Here is a 22,455-nt window from a genome sequence, read left to right as displayed (position 1 = left end):
GGGAAAATGATTTGTCACTTTTGCCGCATTGTCCCTCTCCACCCCCACCACTAAACCTGGGGTCAGGGGACTGGAAATTTCTAGCACCCAACTCCAATGTGGGCTGTGCTTTCAGTGGTTGGCTTACAGATGAATTAACTTGGTCTCAACAGCAAGCCTTCGTGACTATTTGCCTACATAACAACACCACTATTGAGACAGTTACGTTACTAACCCTGTTAGTTGCAAGATGCCAGAATTTGATCAAAGCTAATATATATATATAAAATGCAAGCTGCTAGTTAGGCAGCTACAGAAATTTTCTTGTATCCAACGTTTTCTAAACCACAGAGGCTCCCTCCTTAGAAATGTATATACAATATATATCTCTGTTGAGACGATTCTTGTAAATTACTTTAATCTAGACACCAAAGCAAAATACTTTGAAAGTCCCACTTAAAGTTAGCCTGTGTAAAATTTCACAACAAAACTAAATTGAGTAAATTCTGCTTGGTTGACAAAGTGCAGAGTGGGTGTAGAAATCACTGCTGCTGTTTTGTGATTAATTTGCACTCGGGAAATAAATTATGTATCAATTATAAAGTCAAAAATCAGTCTAGAAGTATTTGATAGATTTTGTTTCAAGTTGTATTAATAATTTTCAACTTTATTCTATATTTGTCACTAGTTTTGATTTGCGCACTTTTAATGAGCCTTCTAAAATGGGTAAAACTTTTTAAAAACATGGAATTGTATGAAGATTGCTGGTGCAGGTAATGACATGATCATTGCTTCCATCATTTAATCGATGATATTAATAGTTCAATAACATTGATTGGTGAAGATCCAGTTGAATGAAATGTGAGTGGTTAGCTAATAGATTGCTTGTAGTCAATCGCTGATGGCAACTAAAGTTTTGATCAAAACAGTGAGCTTTTTTAGTCAGTAGATAATAAAGTGACACACACACATTTTGAATGTTGCAGTTTTGTGGGTGATGAGCACAACATTTTATAGGAATGGTAGTGCCTTGAATAACTTGCCTTTTACAAAATGACATATTCTGTGCTTTACCTGTTGAGTTGTATTCATGTTTGTACAGGCAGTCCCTGACTTTATGGCATTCAAGTTATGACGAACCATCCTTAAAACATTTATAAATTCATACCCCGTTAGCTTTACAGTACTAGTTTCAACGTTTCAGCATTCTGCACCACCCATATTTTGCATTTTTCAGTTGCTGATGCCGAGCAAGCCTGTGAATGCAGAGACGCTTCCCTCTGATTTTCCAGTAGAAATGTTTCCTTACAGCACAGATGTATGGGGACAGAGACAGGCAGGGTGATAGTTGGACAAGGGATAGTTGGATAGAGAAGAGAGGCAGTGCTTGCTGTCTTGGTTTTGACTGCCTGGTTTAAACAGACACAGACAGCGTGAGACCCCTGTAAATATGCCAGCGCCGTGCTGGGCTCACCTAGCAGATCATAAGACTATAAGGTATTTGAGCAGAATTAGACTACTTGCTCCACCACTCAATCATGGCTGATATGTTTCTCATTCCCCATTCTCCTGCCTTTTCCCCATAACCCCTGATCCCCTTATTAATCAAGAACCTATCTACCTCTGCCTTAAAGACACTCAATGACGTGATTTTCACAGCCTTCTGCGGTAAAGAGTTCCGCACTTTCACCATTTTCTGACTGAAGAAATTCCCCCTCATCTCTGTTTTAAAGGATCGTCCCTTCAACCTGAGGTTGTGCCCTCTGGTTCTAGCTTTTCCTATTATTGGAAATATCCTCTCCACGTCCACTCTATCCAAGCCTCGCAGTATCCTGTAAGTTTCAATAAGATCCCCCCTCATCCTTCTAAACTCCAACAAGTGCAGACCCAGAGACCTCAACCGTTCCTCAAGCTCTTCGTTCCAGGGATCATTCTTGTGAATCTGCTCTGGACCCTTTCCAAGGCCAGCACATCCTTCCTAGATACAGGGCCCAAAACTACTCATGATACTCCAAATGAGGCCTGATCAGAGCCTTATACAGCCACAGAATACACCCCTGCTCTTGTATTCTAGCCCTCTCAACATGCATGCTAACATTGAACAAAGAAAATTACAGCACAGGAACAGGCCCTTCTGCCCTCCAAGCCTGCACCGACCATGTTGCCCAACTTAACTAAAACCCCCTACCCTTCCGGGGACCATATCCCTCTATTCCCATCCTGTTCATGTAATTGTCAAGATGCCCCTTAAAAGTCACTACCATATCCGCTTCCACTACCTTCCCCGGCAATGAGTTCCAGGCACCCACTACCCTCTGTGTAAAAAATGTGCCTCATACATCTCCTTTAAACCTTGTCCTGCACACCTTAAAGCTATGCCCCTTAGTAATTGACTCTTCCACCCTGAGAAAAAGCTTCTGACTGTCCACTCTGTCCATGCCTTTCATAATTTGTAGATTTCTATCAGGTCTCCCCTCAACCTCCATCATTCCAATGAGAATAAACCATGTTTCTCCAACCTTTCCTCATAGCTAATGCTCTCCATACCAGGCAACATCCTGGTAAATCTTTTCTGTACCCCCTCCAAAGCCTCCACATCCTTCTGGTAGTGTGGCGAGCAAAATTGAACACTATATTCCAGGTGTGGTCTCACTAAGGTCTTATAAAGCTGCAATATGACTTGCCAATTTTTAAACTCAATGCCCCCAGCCGATGAAGGCAAACATGCCGTATACCTTCTTGACTACTTCTCCACCTGCATTGCTACTTTCAGTGATCTCTGTACCTGTACACCCAGATCCCTCTGTCTTTCAATATTCTTAAGGGTTCTGCATTTGCTGTATACTTCCTATCTGTATTTAGGCCTTCCAAAATGTATTACCTCTCATTTGTCCGGATTAAATTCCACCTGTCATCTCTCCGCCCAAGTCCCCAACTGTCCTATATCCTGCTGTTTCTTTTGATGGTCCTAGTCATTATTCACAAATCCACCAATCTTTGTGCCTTTCGCAAACTTACTAAATCACAGCCCTCCATTCAGAAATGCACCCTTCCACTGCGACCCTCTGACTTCTTTGACCGAGCCAGTTTTGTATCCACCTTCCCTGCTCACCTCTGATCCCGTGTGATTTCACCTTCTGCACCAGTCTGCAGGGACCTTGTCAAAGGCCTTACGGTAGTCCATGTAGGCAACATCCACTGCCCTATCCTCATCAATCATCTTTGTCACTTCCTCGAAAAACTCTATCAAGTTCATGAGACATGACCTCCCCTTCACAAAACCATGTTGCCTCTCACTAATATGTCCACTTATTTCCAATAAATCCTGTCTCGAAGAATCCTCTCCAATCATTTCCTTACCACTAATGTAAGGCTTACTGGCCTGTAATTACCTGGATTATCCTTGCTACCCTTCTTAAACAAAGGAACAACATTGACTATTCTCCAATCCTCTGCGACCTCTTCTGTAGCCAGTGAGGATACAAAGATTTCTTTCAAGACCCCAGCAATTTCCTCCCTTGCCTTGCTCAGTATTCTGGGGTATATCCTATCAAGCCCTGGGGACTTGTCTACCTTAATGTTTCTCAAGAACTCCAGTACCTGCTCCTTTTTGATCTATCTACACATCCTTTCCTAGACTGCATTTGCCTTCCTAACTGCTGACTGAACTTGAACGTTAACCTTGAGAGTCTTGAATAAGGACTCCCAAGTCCCTCTGTGCTTCTGATTTCCTAAGCATTTCCCCATTTAGAAAATAGTCTATGCCTCCATTCCTCCTTCCAAAGTGCAAAACCTCACATTGCATTCCACCTGACACTTCTTTGCCCACTCTCCTAACCTGTCCAAGTCCTTCTGCAGCACCCCCCCCCCCCCCCACTTCCTCAATACTACCTGTCCCTCAACATATCTTTGCATCAGCTGTAAACTTAGCAATAGTACTTTTGGTTCCTTATTTCAAATTGTTAATGTGTATTGTGAAAAGTTGTGTCCCAGTGCTGACTCCTGAGGCACATCACTAGTCACCGGCTGCCATCCTGAGAAAGACCTCTTTATCCCCGCTCACTGCCTTCTGCCTGTCAGTTGATCCTCCAAGACCTATCCTTAACACCATGAGCTCTTAACTTATTTGACAGTCTCCTATGCGGCAGCTTGTCAAAGGCTTTTGGAAATCTAAATAAATCACATCCACTGGTTCTCCTTTATCCAACTTCCTTGTTACCTCCTCAAAAAACTTTAACAGGTTTGTCAGATATGACCTCCCCTTAACAAAGCCGTGCTGACTCAGTCCTACTTTATCATGCACTTCTAAGTACTGCGCGATCTCATCTTTAATAATGGACTCTAAAATATTGCCAATGAACAAAGTCAGGCTAACTGGCCTATAATTTCCCATCTGCTGCCTCTCCCTTCTTAAACAGCAGTGTTACATTAGCTACTTTCACAGGCCTCTGGAACTCTCCCCGTCTCCAGTGATTCCTGAAAGATCACCACCAATTTCTCCACAATTTCCTCAGCTATCTCTTTTAGAATTTTGGGGTGGAGTCCATCCGGTCCAGGTGATTTATTCACCTTCAGACCTCTCAGTTTACCCAGAACCACCTTCTTAGAGATGGCCACTGCACTCACTTGTGCTCCCCCATGCTACCCCCCCCCCCCCCCCCCCCCCCCTCCCAACCGCTTCTCCTGGACCTCTGGCATCCCACTGGTGTCTTCAGTTTCTCTGCTGTTTCTTTGTTTCCTTTTATTACTTCTCCAGCTTGATTTTCCAGTGGCCAGGTTTCCATTTTTGCCTCTCTCTAACCTTTCATATATTGAGGAAAACTCCTCTTATCTTTCATATTACTAGCTAGCTTACACATATTTCATTTTCTCACCCCCCCCCCCCCCACTTATTGTATTTTTTTAGTTGTCCTCTGCTCGCTTTTAAAGACTTCCCAATCCTCTGGTTTCTTCCTTATTCTTGCCATTTTGTGTGTTTTTTTTCTTTTGCTTTTATGCTGTCCTTGACTTCCCTCACTAGCTATGGATGCCTCGTCCTCCCTTTAGCATGTTTCCTCCTCCCTGGGATTAAATTCTGATGTGTTGTTTAGTCTCTGACAGTGACTTGTTGGCTGACTAATAGCTTCAGACAAATGACTTAACAGCACCTGGGACCACCAAGCAAATACACAAAAATTTCTGAAGGACTGAACATTAACATGTGTTTGCAAATCAAATACACATTTTCAATATTGAACGTATGGGGAAAGTAAGTTCCAATTTACGAAGTTTCAGTTTAAGGCATGTTTTTCAGAAACAAATTGCGTCATAAGTCCAAAGGCTGCCGATTAATTTTCCTAAAATCAAATCCCTTTTATATGGAAATCTGGACCTCCTCTTTTTAAACTAATAAATAGTTGGTGTCATGTTTTGCAAATGTATTTGTTTATACGTATGCATTTACATGAAAGTGAAAAACTTCAAAGTCATTGACTGTGGTCTGCTCATATAAAGGATCTCCTTTGGTTTAGCCATGAACAAGTATCTTAATTCAAATAAAAAGCCCTTGAATAGTTACTATTGTGTTGTATTGGGCACAGCCTTTTATACTGTGTCCTTTGAAGAGAGTATCTCACCATACCCCATGCTGTTAATATTTCAGAGGCAGTAGAGCAGTGCATAGCTCATGTGGAATAATGATTGCTTATTCATTTTTGCTAGAACAACCAAGTCTGGTTTGTGCAATTCGTTGCTCCTCTCTTTGCTAAATACACAAAATATTTTATGCTTCCTTGTGAAGTGCTTTTATTCTGCTAGTAAGGCAGATTGGATCATTTGCAAGTGATTTACAATGAGTTCTGAACATCTTTTCTACAGACAAACATGATTTTTAGTTCACAAAATGTTACAGTATTTTTTCAGCTTATTTATTACTACAGGGTGATTGATATCTTTAGGGCATTACTAAGTTGCATGGTTAAAAGCTTTGGAAAGTATTCCAACATTCGCAAAACCACAAGTATGTGGAGAGTGGATTGTTTTGCTGCTTATAGCTAAAAATAGGTTCAGAAGTTAAAATGCAGTATATTCCATTGTCTGCCATGGTTATTCTCATGCACTTTTCATAGTTCCCTTATTGCTTGTGTCACTTTGTTTGTCATACTTCATCAATTTCTTGGATAATTAATTGTTTCAAGCATTATAGTTTCCGCTTCTAAAAGTCAAAAAGCTTCTGACCAGTAAAAGCAATTTTTGAATTTAATTAGCCTATTTTAGATGGGATTGTGAAAGTTCGTACTTTTATCGGGTGTTAACTACTATGTGCACAGATTGCAAAACTTTTCACAGTCGATCATTACTATCATTATGAGGACTTGTCTATAGCTATTATTTAGTAGTGGTTTCAGTATGATAGTTTTGCTACTAGCTGTGTATTACTCAGCTTTACTCATCTTCAACTCTGAGAATAAATTCTCAGATTTTAAAGTAATTTTAAGAAACTATGAAAATTCACAGACTGGTCAATTTGAGAAGACTTAGCAAGTTTTGTGACTTACGTGATTTGCTCAAGATCTGTTTGTTTACATCAACTTTTTCCATATACACATGAAAAGTATCAAGTGTGGTCTGTTATTTGTCACCTCCAGTAGACCATCAAGTTATATGATCCAAATCATTTGGCCTTTCAATTTATTGTACTTTTGTACCAGTCCATCATAACCGGCTTAAATAATCTGCGTGTAACTCTGATTTGCCAATAATACGATTGTTACCATCATCGTTAGGGACGAGGAACCAACTGCAAAACGGAACTATCAGAATGTTCCAGTAGTTTCGCCAAACTGTTTTTGACCGCTGTTCTGCTTCCAATTTCAGGGTCAGTACGTACAACCCAAAGCAGCATTTTTAACAGTGTGAACAAGTTAAATAATATCTGTAATCTTATCCATAAATACATCTTGACTTCTCAGCAGTCCTGTCCAACTCCTTGTGGCCTTTAGCCTAATTTCAGTGGCTTGGGTGGGAGTTTTGTGCATCTTCTTTGAGTGCATGGGGGAAATGTGCCATTCAGGGATTGGAATTTTCACATAATCCTGGGTAGCTATAATGTGTAGATTTTAAAGAAATACTCAAAATTCACTGCACTAATTAGAGAGGAAAATATTTTGGAATGAGAACATTCAGAGAAAGATGAAAATTCCTTGTCTCTCAAGCTATTTTCATTAACTAATGGGTCAGTCACTAAGCATTAATTTTGTACTAATTCCATATTTTGCTTGAAGCAAAAATAGCTCCTATTTCCAAGTTGGTGGATAATTATTTTTCACAATCAAATATTTCTTTCAGTGAACTATGATGGTTTATCAAGTCTTGTATATTTTTTACCTCATGGTGTATTCTGAGAATACATTTTAAATGTATCAATTGTTGTCCTGGACTTTGCTTTCAGAGGCAAAGGAATAGCTTTCACTGTTCACCTCGTGTGGAGGATCCACAGTCTGACCCAGCCCAGTACCCTCTGCAGGGGACATCCTTGACACCTCTGAGCAGTGGAGAGTCTTCAATTAGTCAGATTTTAAAATTCCTCACTAAATTGCATTGACTGCAAATCAGCAAATCGAAATGGCAAGAATAGTTAATCATTATACGTGAAACAAAATGAAGCTTGGTACATAAGAGATGAGATTATAGGAGGTGATCAAAATGAAAAGCTAAGAGATATTCAAAAGTAAATCTGAAGCACTCATTGTTTTCTGAGATGTCTTACAAGCAAAGTTAATTTTTCAGGACCACAGAGGTTATTCGTCAGTAATTATCACTTATTCTCCTGTTTACTAACTCAACTGAATGCAGTAACCCTAGTCTTTTGAGTCATCTTTGCTGTGAGATTAATGGATAAGTATCCCAAGTCCCTGCTCTTGCAGTCATTTCAATGGTAATGCATCAGTGAGGACTACAATAGCGTACCCTGTGGAGGAGCAGAGTATTTCTGACAGTAGTTTCCAGTGTCTTGCATTTAACTGCACAGGCACACCACAGAAAGCTGCTGTCAGACTTACCCTGTAATATCAATGACTGCTGTTAGCCTCTCTATTATTATTGCAGTAAATTTGGGGTCACCAAGCTTTTAGGATGCTGTGGAACAGTGATAACATTAAACTGCACTCTAGGTCTGGGACTGCCTGAAAATATAATTATAATAGTTATTGTTTTCATTCGTATTGTTCTCCTGACTTGGTGATGATTGCTGCCAAGTTTCCTTATTGGTTTGCTAATCTTTTTGCAGCATTGTCTATTTTCGCTGTTTTTCCAATCTTTTTGAACTGTTAACATGTTGGCTACGACCTCCTGTATATAATCTGGATAGCCATTTCAAAGCAGTATGACTGTGACACTGTCAGTTGATAATCATTCAGATGAAATGTTAAGCTAAAGCTTTATCTGCCTTTCCCAGTGGTTCAAGTGGGTGTTCTAGATCTCAATCAGATGGTATTTTCCTCATGACCTGGGCACAATTGTTTGTCAACTGCCACCCAAATAGCAAATTGAATTTATGGGCTATTACTGTGTGGAAAATGGCTGGCACGTTTGCCTGCAAGACAGCAGTGACAGCATTTAAAAGTAACTCCTTGCTTTTGAGGCACTTTGAAATGTTACTAAGGTGATAAAACGCTGTGCAAACTTAAGTATTGTTTTTAACCCTCTCTCTTTACTGTACAATGTGCATCCAGCTTAATGTGATTCAGTTGCAGCAACTGTTCTCTGTTTACCATTTGAGGATTGTGTTTTCCTTCTATTATTTCCAGGGCCACTTTCTTAAACTTCATCCCAGAGTATTTATCAGGACCTGGAGATTTGTCCCCTTTCAATCCCATAAATTTCTCCAAAACCATTTCTCCACTAATGCTGATTGCTTTCAACTCCTCACTGAAACTTGTTTCTCTCAGAACTTCTGGTTCTTTATTCATGTCTTCCTTTGTGAGGACTGAAGCAATGTACAAATTTAATTCCTCAGCGTTTCTTTTATTCCCCGTTACGAATTCTCCTGTTTCTCACTGTAAGGTGCCTACATTTGTTTTTGTCAATTTTCTTTTCCTTTACATACCTATAGAAAATTTTACAGTCAGTTTTTATGGTCCCTGCTAGCCTACTTTCATACTCTATTTTTCCCTTCTTGATCAATCTCTAGGTCGTCCTTTGCTGAATTTTAAACTGCTGCTAATCCTCAAGGCTACTTTTTTTTTCTTGCCAATTTGGGGATCTCATAGAAACTTAGACAGGTGTAGATTCAGAAGGAATGTTCCCAATGGTAGGGGAATCTAGAACTAGGGGTCATAGTTTAAGGATAAGGGGTAAACCTTTTTGGACTGAGATGAAGAGAAATCTCTTCACCCAGAGGGTGGTGAATGTGTGGAATTCAAACCACAGAATGTAGTTGAGGCCAAAACATTGTCTGATCACAAAAAGAAATTAGATATAGCTCGAGGGGCTAAAGGGATCAAAGGATATGGAGGGGAAGGAGGGATCAGGATATTGCATTCAATGATTGGCCATGATCAAAATGAATGGTGGAGCAGGGCTGAATGGCCTACTTCTGCTTCTAGTTTCAATGTTTCTGTCTTTAAACTTTCTGCATGTATACATGTCCAATTGCCACAAATTTTGCAATTTCTGTAAATTTTGAATGAGATTAGAGAACAGCTTTTGTAGTAATGATTTTTTTCCTTGATCAAAAGCTGGAGAGTAAAACATCCATTTCCCCAGTTCTCCTTTATTTACATCGTGTAAACATCATCTAGATTTTAATTTTTGAACTTGAAATTCTATGATAATTGTACTCTTTGCATTGATTATTTGTCAGTCGAGTAATTTTGCTACAATATTTAATTGCATTCTGATGCAGGTTGAAATTATAATTTTTTTGCCTGTCTTTTTAAAATATATACATTCAGTTTTAATTTTCACTACTAACATTTATAATGGAATATTGTTCCATTAGGTCGCCGTTTGCCGCTGTGACAGACTATTCCGTTACTAGAAACAATGTAATTCAGCTCTGCCTGGAACTGACCACCATTGTGCAGCAAGTAAGGAAACTCATTTTCTGTTGAGAAGTTGTGTTCGTTCACTAATCCTTCTGTGAACGTGATCAGATATCTTTCATTTATGTGATATGGCCATCTTTGATTAGTCTGATCGAAATGACTAATTTCTGATGAATTGTGACCCGTGTGTTCTTAGGTTCTGAGCCAGAACTGAGTCTGCTAATCATTTTGAGTAACCTGCTTGCAGTTGCCCTGAACAAGAGGCAAAAGGCACTATTTGTTTGAGCATGGTGGCCTGAATATTTGCTTTATCGCCTTGCTAAACAATTGCAGTTATATAGAATTACTGCATTTAAGTTAACATACTGAACTGTACAAAAAAAACAAAATTTGAAGATAAATGATATGGGAGCCACCGTTATGCTTCTGTTGTTTAAAGGAGGACAGTAACATATAATACTCAGCAAGTATTGTAAGAGGAACTGATATTACTTTTAAATTCCGACTGAAATTATGTATTTTTTTTGTCTCCTTAATATTCTTTTTTTTAAAACTTAAATCCAATCTCATGCTAAGTATCAATCTCAAATGGAAGTCATCTTGGGAGTAAGTTGACAAATAACAAAGATTGTTTCATTAAAAAGTAAAATACTGCGAAGGCTGGGTATCTCAAATAAAGACAGAAAAGGCTGGGAAAGTTCAGAATATCTGGCAGCATCTGTGGAGAGAGAAACAGAGTGAATACGGACTAGTAACTTTAACTCTGTATCTCTCCCCGCAGACGCTGCCAGACCTGCTGAGCTTTTCCAGCATTTTCTGTTATTATTTCAAAGATTATTTCATTTGGTTAAAATTCTACACATTTTGCAGTTAAATTCGCCATGTGCAGCGAAGAAAGTTGGTTTCATGTAGCATTTATAGCGTATGATTATATTTAAAAATGGAAGAATTGTGCAAATATGGTGATTAAAAATGAGTATCTGGAATATATTTTCTATTGTTTTCAAATTTTGCCACAGATAAATGCTGATAAGACATTGTGATGGTAGTGTTGCTGCAACTTAACTATTGGCTTCATTCTTGTGGAGTTTAAAATGCTCACTGATGAGCAAAAATTTCAAGTAATTATTACTAATGAAAAGTTAATATCCATTTTTCTAAAACCACTGTGCTGCAGTACTGTTCCAGCTATTCAACTCATAGTGTTTTGTGATTAAAAATGATAATGTGAGAATATGGCTCCAAATTGGTAATAGTAATTCCTAGGAAGTGTAACATTTTTACTTTGAAGCCTAACTTTCCAGTTACATGATACCAGACTGGTGAAATATGGAGAATTGATTATTAAATGTTGTTTGTCACCTTTACCATCCAAAACTTTTAATGGGATTTTGAAATGTCTTTCTTCATCTACCAGTTTGTTTCTTAAAAGATTACATATATTCAGAACCATTTGCTTCATATTAGAAAAGTGAATGCCATCAGTAATGTAAACATATTTCACTGTTGAATAATAGGTAGATATTTTACATGGTAATTTCCTTGCATAATGAGCTTCCAATCTCAGCTAAATGTCCAGGGAGGTGGTAAGCTACTTTGCCGCTAGAATGAAATGAGAATTGTTTAGAATAAGACTGAAAAATATCTGGGAATAGCTCACCAGTTTAGCTATGGAATACAGCAAAGAAATAAGAAATGCCAGATCTTAAGTTACAGTTCCAGGTACCTTCCTTGAATGAGATATGTGGGCCTTGAAACTTAGGCTAGCACATTTTTGGATATACAGCATCCATTTTTTGTCCTTACATGGAGATGAATATTGTTATATTGGAGCTGCCTCGGTGAAGCATTGTACAGTATTGGCTTGGATAGTGTCACAGCAACCCTTGGCTAAATGGGTTCTGGTTTAGGGTTGTGTCCACTGATCAGATTAAGTCAAGCTGAGGAGATGTGGAATTTGCAGGTATTGAAAGGAGGGAGCTGGTCAGTTACATATGAGGTCAGGAGAGCATTCTTCACCCAATTTTGAGGTAAAATCAAATGTAATTACCTTTTCGACAAATTCCATAATCTGGAAACATACACTCCACTCGCATTATCTTTTGCATCTTTTTAAGTCCAATAATAAATGTCTTTTATCTTATACAGCCCTTTTTCACTTCTTGTAAGTGACTCCCTGCTTGCTGTTACAATTTTAAAAAGGTTTCTGTTTTGGTGTCAGAGTCATCATGAATTTAAAATCTTGATTCTGTTCATAAGCAGTAACTGAAAGAAATCTAAAGGGTGCCAGAAAATAAATGTTTGCGTACTTAGAAGTGGCGGGACTAGGCATTCATGAATTAAAAAAAATCTAACACCTACTTTTTACAACCCAGCATGGAAACTGAAAATAGAAATGACATTTGCTCATTGCTATAATATTCCCAACTTGTGGGTAGCCTGATGAAATCGAGACCAGATGGTTGTAGGTTTGCGCTTGAAGGTTTTCTGTCACTCAAGCCTGCTAACTGCTGCTTGGGTGTGAATTTCACGAGTTCATAATGTGAGTCTTGCGTAATTGCACTAAAGATTTCTTGACAGAAGGCATCTCCGTGTGGGTGCAGGAGTGGGAATCTTGTTTAGAAACAGCCTCTAGATACAGTAACAAAATTTCTTCCTTCGCATTAAGTTTTAATCCTTAACAGTATCTTTAAGCACAAGCTTCTGTGGCAGTTCAAACCAGCAACCAGTTGGAGAAATCCTTATACCCCTTGATGCATTCTGACAAATTGACTTGCCATTCGGATGTGGTCTGCATGTTTTCTGTACCTGAGTCATCTGCCAAGTGTATAGCTTTGTTTGGCTGATATTATCTAGTTGCACTTGTTTTGATCTAGATTTCAGATGCTTAGGAGAGTTGTGGAGTGAGGGGCCCTGTTGAGTTGGGGGGGGGGTGGTGCAAGGGCACAAAAATCCGATGCTTCTTCTTTGGGGGATGTTAACCTTATGTGGAGGTGGTGGGAATGAATTTCAGGTTGCAATCTCCCAAGTTACATTTTACCCATTTGGCAGCTGGCAACTAATGGCTATGCAGGACGCCAGTCTGAGGTAGTCTTCAGGTGCATTTCACAAGGACATGTTGAGCTCCTAACACAAGTTGCAGGATCCTGATCTTAGCAGCAAATATGATGTGTGTTTTCTGCCCACTTGTTCTGGGTCTTGAATAGCCTAACCATTGGTTTTTGAAGGGACTGCTGGAGGGCATTCAGGAAAAGGTAAAAACTGCACTACTAGTTAATGTCATGTGTAGCCAGGAGGAGAAGGATTCCATGGAAATATTGAAGGCTGTTTCTGTCGAGTATGTCCCCTGCTACTTTGCCTCTGCAAGACATGCTTGGTATCGGAGCCTGCCAGAATTGATCATTCCTGGACACCTGATCCACAACTCACTGGTTTAATGCGGATGACGCCCAAATCCAATTGTGATGAGGACTTATGCCAAAACTCAGTCCAAAGTATATTCCCCTGTCCTCAACCACTGCAGCTCACCACCGTGTCCTAGAGACTACAATTGTTTCTCTATTGGCTTGAGATTTTTTTTGCTAATTCCCATTGTTCTCCCTGATCTCATTACAAACAAGTTCTGAACTTACATGAATGCATCACACCAATTGTTATGAATGGGAGGGTTTACAAGATGGTTTTGTTTCAGAAGGTATCCTTTAGCTGAAGGTGAAATAGAATGTTGTGAATTGGGAAGATGGTGCCTTGCTAAATATCTGTCCGGAGAAAGGCTTGTATGATCAGGTGGTAATGGGGAAGGAAACCCAAAACAAAACCTATTGAAAATCAAATGACAGTTTTCACACCTTGACGCAAAAGGGAGTTACTTTTTGGAGACAGATACGTACAGAGAGAGAATGCAGTTTTGAAGAGCAGGAAAGACCATTTTTATGTTGGTATCCAATCAGGATGCTAGGTACAGCTGTTATTCTGCTCAAAAAAAATGGAACAGGCAGGACCATTGCAGAGTTAAGGAACAAGGAGTTATTGAGTTGGGTTTTGCTGGTGGAAGTTGGTTCCATCTGCTCAGGTTGAGTAGAACAATTTTTGAAGAAAATAGGAAGATATGACCTAGCCAAGTAGGGACAAGTGAAGCTGCTAGCAAGCTGAGAGTCATTTAGGACTTGATCCTGTAATGCTTCGATAAAGAAGGGTAGGATAAACTATGAAGCTGGGCTAGCGCTTAATATAAAAAAGGATAGCAAGAGTTTTTATAAATATATAAAAAGGAAGAGGCTGGCTAGGGTGAACGTTGGACCCTTAGAGGATGAGAAGGGGGACTTAGTGGTAGGGGATGGGGAAATGGCTGAGGCCTTGAATAACTTTTTTGTTTCGGTCTTCACGGAGGAGGACGTGAATAATTTGCCGGGTGTTAGAGATGGAAAGGTGGTAGGACTGGAGGGTCTCAATGACATTACTGTTACTAGAGAGGCAGTGCTCGACAGACTGGAGGGACTGATTGTGGACAAGTCCCCAGGACCGGATGGAATGCATCCAAGGGTTCTGAAAGAAATGGCGGAGGTGATAGTGGATGCCTTGGTGATTATTTTCCAAACATCGCTGGATTCCGGGGAAGTGCCGGAAGATTGGAAAACGGCTAATGTTACGCTGTTGTTTAAGAATGGTGGCAGGCAAAAGGCAGGGAATTATAGGCCGGTTAGTTTAACGTCTGTTGTAGGTAAAATGTTAGAATCCGTGATCAAGGAGAAAGTAGCGAGGCATCTTGAGGAGAATTGTTTGATAGAGCAGACGCAGCACGGTTTCGTTAAGGGGAAGTCGTGTCTGACGAATTTATTGGAGTTCTATGAGGATGTGTCTAGGGCGGTGGATGTGGTGTTTCTTGATTTTCAGAAGGCGTTTGACAAGGTGCCTCACAAGAGGTTATTACAGAAGGTCAGGGGGCATGGAGTTGGGGGTAGGGTGTTAGCGTGGATAGAGGATTGGCTGTCAAATAGGAGGCAGAGAGTGGGGGTCAATGGGTGCTATTCGGATTGGCGGTTGGTGACTAGTGGAGTGCCCCGGGGTCGGTGCTGGGGCCTCAGCTATTTACCATTTATATAGATGATCTGGAGGAGGGAACCGAGTGTATGGTGTCGAAATTTGCTGATGACACCAAGATTGGTGGAACGGCAAATTGTGCAGAGGGTGTGGAGAGTCTGCAGAGGGATCTAGATAGGCTGGGCAAATGGGCCAGGAACTGGCAAATGGAATTTAATGTTGGCAAGTGTGAGGTTGTCCACTTTGGTAGGAATAATGGTAGAAAGGACTATTACTTACATGGCAAAAAACTGCAACGTGCGACGGTGCAGAGGGACCTCGGGGTCCTTGTGCATGAGTTGCAAAAACCCAGCCTACAGGTGCAGCAGGTGGTCAGGAAGGCGAATGGGATGCTGGTCTTCATAGCGAGGGGGATTGAATATAAAAGTAGGGAGGTCTTGCTGCAGCTGTATAGGGCACTGGTGAGGCCGCAGCTGGAGTACTGTGTGCAGTTTTGATCGCCGCACCTACGCAAGGATATTTTGGCCTTGGAGGGAGTGCAGAGAAGGTTTACTAGGCTGATACCGGAGTTGAGGGGGTTGAACTATGAGGAGAGGCTGAATAAACTAGGCTTGTACTCGTTAGAGTTTAGAAGAATGAGGGGAGATCTCATTGAGACATATAAGATGATGAATGGGATGGATAGGATAGAGGTGGAGAGGCTCTTCCCACTCAAAGGACAGTAGGACTAGAGGGCACAGCCTCAAGATAAAGGGGGGTGCGGTTTAGAACGGAGTTGAGGAGGAACTTCTTCACTCAAAGGGTGGTGAATCTCTGGAATTCTCTGCCTGTTGAAGTGGTGGAGGCTGCCTTGCTCAATATTTTTAAGACGCGGGTTGATGGGTTTTTGATAGGCAAGGGGATTAAGAGTTATGGGGAGAGGGCGGGAATGTGGAACTGAGCCACGACAGATCAGCCATGATTTTATTGAATGGCGGGGCAGGCTCGAGGGGCTAGATGGCCTACTCCTGCTCCTATTTCTTATGTTCTTATGCTTTACATTTGTCAGATGTATGGTGCATAGCAAAAAAAGTTTTAACATGTTTCTTGATTGCAGTAATTAGTTAATGTGAAAGTGTCTTTTCTCAGTTCAAATATTTAGTTAACAGACAATTTAAATATTAAACTAAGTTGATTTCAGTTTGTTTGTAACAGTGGACTTATGCCAAAACTCAGTCCAAAGTATATTCCCCTGTCCTCAACCACTGCAGCTCACAACAGTAACAGTGTTAAAATATGAAATCTTATCTTTTTATCTTTTTCCATCGGTCACTGAGAAATTCATCCCTCTTTTTTAAATTATTAGTCTTTATAGGGATCATAACAAATTGCCAAATTGAAATCAAGGGACTGGAAAATGAATGCACTGTATTTCTCACAGCTTAAATGAGCACGATTTTATATTTACTTGTGCTGCATTAAACATTTAGTCATTTTGGCTTCTTTCAATGTTCAGTTGTTCCTGGAAAGGGCAGACTTATTGGTCAGTGCCTTAGAGCCATTAACCAAGGTTAATTTGAAGGCTGACGCAGGGAAATTGGAGGTCAATTTGAACGTAGGAGCGAAAAGGCAGAGAGTGGTGAAGCATTGATTCCGAACTTGAACCTTCAGAAGGAAAAGAGTGATCCCAGTAGTATTCAATTTGAGTTAGCTGGACTCAATTAACAGTTTGAATTGGAGTCAGGAGAGCCGAAACTTGAGTTGGGGGGGAGAAAAAGGAAAGAGAAAGAAAGAGTAATTGAGAAACCTGAATTATAATTCCAAAAGGAAAGCATTCAAAAGAAAAAGGGAAAAAGAAAAGGCAAATCTGGAATTGTGAAGGGCCAGGAGGTGAGGAAATTTAAACAAGACAGAGAATAGCTTTGATCATGTAAATGAGGGGTACTGGTAAAATGTGATAATGACTCAGGGTTTGATTTGGCAAGCATTTACTTAGTGCCTAAATTCAGTGAGGAAGAAGTTGAAATGCATTTTGCATCATTTGAGAAAATTGCTACAAAAGTGCAATGGGCAAAATAAAATTGGACTGTTTTATTGCAGTGTATTCATAAGGAAGGCTTTGGAGATGTAACATTTCTTTTGAAAAAACAGCCTGGTGACTGATACAGTGAAAATGGCTGTACTCAATGCTTCTGAGTTAATGCCAGAGAGTTAGAGATAGACATTTTTAAATTCAAGGAATAAACAGAGTCAAACTTGTGTACAACTGGCTGAAGAAAAGTGAATGGTGTTTGATAGGTTGGTGAAGGATGAAACCAACTTTGAGTACCTTTGAGAAGTAATGCTAATGAAAGAATTGAAAAATTGTGTCCCTTTAGGGATAAAGACTCATCTAGAAGGCCATAGTCGTTGACTATGACTCATCTCACAAGTATGTTAGCAACAAATATTTGTTTGTAAACTTCAGAGGAACTGGAAAAATAAGAGAATAAATTATAATGGTGAAAGTGTCCTGAGGAAAAGCCCTTTTCAGAGCAGTAGCAGAGACAATCCAGAGATTGAGTTTGATTCAAGGGTCCCAACATGTAAAAGAACATGTGAAGGCTGATGCTGAAATTTAAAAGGCAAAACTGTATCATTTAAAAGATTGCACAGTGGCCCTGCAGGAATGTTGTTCAGTGAGTAAAGATAATGACAAATCTGTATTACTGAGGTATGACAGGGTGCAGAAAATAATGGACATTTTCTATTTAAAGCTGAATTATCCTCACTTTTATCTGATGATGCAAGGAAACCAATTGTTAGGGAGGTGGGATCAGCACAGCCACTGATGTTAACAGATGATGGGAATTTCCTTTCAGATAATTAATCAAATAAAATGTTTTGATATGGAGTATTAATTGTTGACCCATTCCTTTGTTAACTTAAAATATGGTTTAATTTTAGGCCCTGTAATTATCGGAGAGGCTCACAATTTGCCTGTTGAGGGTATAGATTTTCTCATTTGGAAATGACTTGTCCATGGGCCAAGTATTGCTGTCTGTCTCTGATGGTATTGGAAAAATGTATTGGAACTGTTGAAACTGAAGATGTACAAGAGAAACTGAGTGATATAAAAAAATTTGAGCTCCTGTGAACTCTCTGCAAAAATAACTCTTTTGATTAAAGACTTGTCTAAAGAGTCAGAAGCACAAGCTGCCACTGTTAAAAGGACATTGGAGCATCAGGCTGAAAAGAAAGAGCTAATGCCTGTTGAAGATGAGGCAAAACTGGCTGAATTAAAAATGCAGGGAATTATGAGACAAGTTTGGCAGAGCAGATTGCAACAGTGTTCAAATCTAGTGCTGAAACAAAGGAAAGAATACTTTGAATAAATTGGAAGAATTGTGTTATGTATGCGGGTCAAAGCCTCTTTAAGAAGACAGGTTAGATGATCCAAGGTGAGGGGTGACCTGCCTGGGAATTTGCCCCAACAGTCAGCTGAGGGTTGGAGTGGGGGGAAATCAGTTCATCAATAACCCCCTGTTTGTTCCCCAGAGGTGTGTGCCGCTGGGTGAGTTCTTTGAAGTTAAAAGTGATGCTGAATATTAGCACTACGAGTTAAATTCAATTGCAGTGCAGGAAAATTTGAATGTTGGTTGGTGAAACTTGCTTCAGATACTTGGACATTAAAAACCATGCAGAGCTGGAAGCAAATGGAGATTAGAGACTAGATATTGAATGTGTTTTAGGTGGGTGGGGCTCATAACATGCTCAGACCGGCAAGTCCACCATCTTCTCACCCACCCCCGAGCTGCTGCCCATGATACAGGGTGAGCAGCCACCAAAATCAGCAGCCCTCTCACCTGATGTAAATAAGTAGCTAAGGCTTAGTTTAGCTTGGTAACAAGTCAACTGTTACGCTGCCTCTAGAATGACACAGATGGCATGGACAGAAAGGTAGGATTGACAGCTCACTTTCTCAAAAATGTTTTTAAAAGGGTGGGAACGAAGTGGTTACTACTTTTAGGATGGCTTGTGCACTGGGGGCACCCGCTGAAGATAGTTACCTCTCTTCCTTCCTCGCTGCCTGCACTATAAAACCTATACCACACCCACTTCCCCCCCATTCCCAAACATTCCTTCTTCCTAAGGTGCTGAATCCCTCACCACCCAATACTCTTGACTCACCTGACTCTGGGCTCCATTGAGGTGGCATTCCTGGGCCTGCCCCCAATCCCTGCAGTATTTCCCACTGAGCTCTGGCACTGCCAGGATTGCAAGAACTGCCATCTAATCTGATTGGTCGGCAGGAGGTGAGGGTGGGGCTTTTTCCCAGTGAGGGCCAGAGGTTCCACAATATACCTTGTTGTTTCTTTCCTACAAGAAGGACTTTGACTGACTTCATAATCATTCGGGAGGAGAGTGGGGGGGTGGGGGGGAGGTTGGTGGGGCAGTATATTCCCTAGTAAAATCCAGTAGCACAAATTAAATTCTGAACATACTGGTTCAAAGTCCATTCGTTTAAAAAACCAAAGCCTTGATGACACTCTAGTGTCTGAATGTAAAGAACAACAAATGAAATTGCTGATTCGAGACTATAAATGAACATACGAGCATTTAAATCGGGAGTAGGCGAACAGGGCCCTGAACCTGTTCCACCACATTCAATAAGATCATGGCTCAACTGATTGTAACCTCTTGCCACCCATGCCCGATAACCTTTCACCCACTTGCTGTCCACTCGGCCTTAAAAGCATTCAAAGACTCTTTTTCCACCACCTTTTTTGGAGGAATTTTGAAGACTCACAACCCTCTGAGAGAAAAAATGTTCTCCTTATCTCTGCCTTAAATGGGTGACCCCTTTCCTTTTCAGCAGTGACCTCTAGTTCCAGCATTCCCACGAGAGGAAACAGCCTTTCCTCACAACAGGGTATTCCTTCTTTTATCACTGTTTATAGATACCAGAACCCAGATGCAAGATGGTTTTCCAGTGATCAGCAATGTTGTTCTTTCCAAAGTTAGCCAGACCAAACACATTGTAAGTCTTTTGGGCCCATCAAAAATATTATCCCAGGATCTAGATGGCGCGAAATCTGCTATACATTTTAAAAAGCAATGTGAAGGATGCAAAAATTGCAATCCTTTAATTGAAGAAATAGAAATGCCATATAGATTGTGCAAAATTGAAAAGGAAATCTTCTGTGGAGATTGAATCAAAATTGCACTCTCAACTGCAACAGAGCTGTGACTAAGAATTCACTATAAAACCTAACTGCCACATGCAGTTGATAGTTATGTGTTAATCGTTGTAACATTGCCAAGATAGAGGCCAGGATTTTCTGGCCCCATTACAGCATGTTTTCTAGCGGTGGAGGCAGCTAATCATTGGCTGCCAGTGGGATCTTCCAGTCCAGTTGAGATCTATGACATTTTGCCTCGCTTGCCTAACTCACCACAGGGCGTTGCCTTAGGCTGCACTGGAAGATCCCACAATGGGAAGGGCCAGTAAATGACCACCCAGAATATTTAATGGTGAAATGTGACAAAAAGAGGAAAGAATGTTAGCTGCACTCTGTAAAATGTAAGTTACAAGGTACTTGCACTGTGGTAGTTTGTTGTAATTTGATAGTCTTATGGAAAAATTATTGCTATAGTATTGTTCTTTTCAATATTAGGAGGAAGGTTATATGAATGCAGGACTACAAAAGACAGTTATGTTTCAAATTGCCGCCTTTAAGTTATGATGAACTGGTATTGTGTGGATAAGGGCACATGGCGGTCATACTAGATCTCTGTCTGGAGACAGGCTCATGTGATCCAGTTGCTATGGGGGAAAGAAAACCAAAACAATACCTGTTGAAAATCAAGTGACTATTTCTATACCAAAACACAGAAAAGAGACAGCTGCTTTTTAGTTTCAACACAGAGAGGGAAAGAGAGAGAGAGAAAGCAGCTATTGCTGTGAGTGGTAGCTTTTGTGTTAGCAACTGAGCAGGATGCTGGTGACAGCTGGTTCTCTATTCATGATGGAACAGATAGGAATTTTGGTGATTAAGGAACAAGGCAATGCTGAGCTGGACTCTGATGCTAGAAGTCGATTCTGGAATACTCAGACTGAGTGGAATTATTTTCAGTAGACACTGAAAGATTCAACCTGATGTGGTGGGGAGAAGTGAGCCTCCTGGAAAGCTGTCGCTTTGAGAGTAACTTTGGACTTGATCTTGTGAGGTTATAGATTGGCCAGAAGTGAAGTCCAGTGCAAAATGAGTTGTGCGATGTATCTTGATTGCAGTAGCGAATTGATGCAAAATTTTTTTTTTTTCTTTAGTTTGGTATATTAGTTACATGTTAAGTAATGTTTGACCTTAGTAGATTTTAGTTTGTTACAGTAAAAGTCTTATGTGAAATTTTCATCTCTTTTTGGGTGGCCATTGGGAATTCATCTCTTTTTTTAAAAAGATTTTATTCTCTATGGGGGTCACGGCACAAACCATGGAGTCAGTTTTATGCTGGAGTTTGTTTGGATTTGTGAATGGCATCTGCTGGTATAAATTGATAACAGATTTGATTCAGCTGTTGATCTTGAATATTGATAACAGTTTTGAACAAAGACGTGCTTTGTTTCTTAGTACCTGTGCATTGTTGATTACTTATTTTTTTAAAACCCCAGTCCAATTAAATTCATTGCTTTAAAACTGCAGGGACAATGGTTTAATTCCACCATATGACAGAGGAAAAATTTCTGGACGAATAGTAAGACTTGTTTTCTGCATCCTTCAGTCCCTGCAATAATCATTCACTCTCAGCTGTAAAATTGTTATAATCTCAATAATTTATACTGAAGATGATATATAAGTGTCAAAATGTGACATAAATACCTCACTTTTTAATTTTGCAACTTTGCTAGCATTGACAATTTGCTTCTGACCTGGTTTTACATCTGTCAGTGTTATTCAACTAAATGCTGGAAATGTGTGGTTCTCATCAGTGTGAATCATTAACTTCCCTCCTATGAGTCATGGAGTGAGAAATTTAAATGAGCTCTCTGGGAAAAAGAAGTATTGAAAATCTACCCTGAATTTATTTTTTTGCTTTCTTTTCAGAGCAAACAACTGCCAACATTTATAGCACGAGTCCTCATTAGGAGAATTTTCATTTTTAGAGACAACACTTGTGGAGAAAATTGCAAACCACCTCACAAAGCTGTGGGAAGTTTAATGAACACCCTATAATAATATCGCCTACATATATATGTGTGTGTGTGTGTGTGTGTGTGTGTGTGTGTGTGTGTGTGTGTGTGGAGATAACATATGTATATAAAGGATGAACATTTACGTATGTATATAATGATCCCTGTTCTTCTTCACAAATATAAAACGATGCTGATTACTCTTACACTGTTTGGTGGCAAGATATTTGAATGAGATGGTGTGCAGAGGTCTTAAGCAGC

General features: G+C 40.1%; 1 protein-coding gene across 1 annotated transcript in view; it reads left to right on the top strand.

Annotated features, from left to right (window-relative positions):
• The window catches only part of cnksr2a (connector enhancer of kinase suppressor of Ras 2a), a 422,869-nt gene that overhangs the window by 133,699 nt on the left and 266,715 nt on the right, over positions 1-22,455 (top strand). Inside the window, exon 4 of the mRNA XM_080203990.1 lies at positions 9,959-10,046. Coding sequence (XP_080060116.1) covers positions 9,959-10,046 — 88 coding nt within the window. The remainder of the gene's footprint in view (positions 1-9,958; positions 10,047-22,455) is intronic.

Source organism: Carcharhinus amblyrhynchos, chromosome 15, assembly GCF_965287045.1.
Source record: "Carcharhinus amblyrhynchos chromosome 15, sCarAmb.v2.hapA, whole genome shotgun sequence".
Classification (NCBI taxonomy): domain Eukaryota; kingdom Metazoa; phylum Chordata; class Chondrichthyes; order Carcharhiniformes; family Carcharhinidae; genus Carcharhinus; species Carcharhinus amblyrhynchos.
Note: the sequence above shows the minus strand (reverse complement) of the source record. Positions and strands in the feature narration are given on the sequence as shown.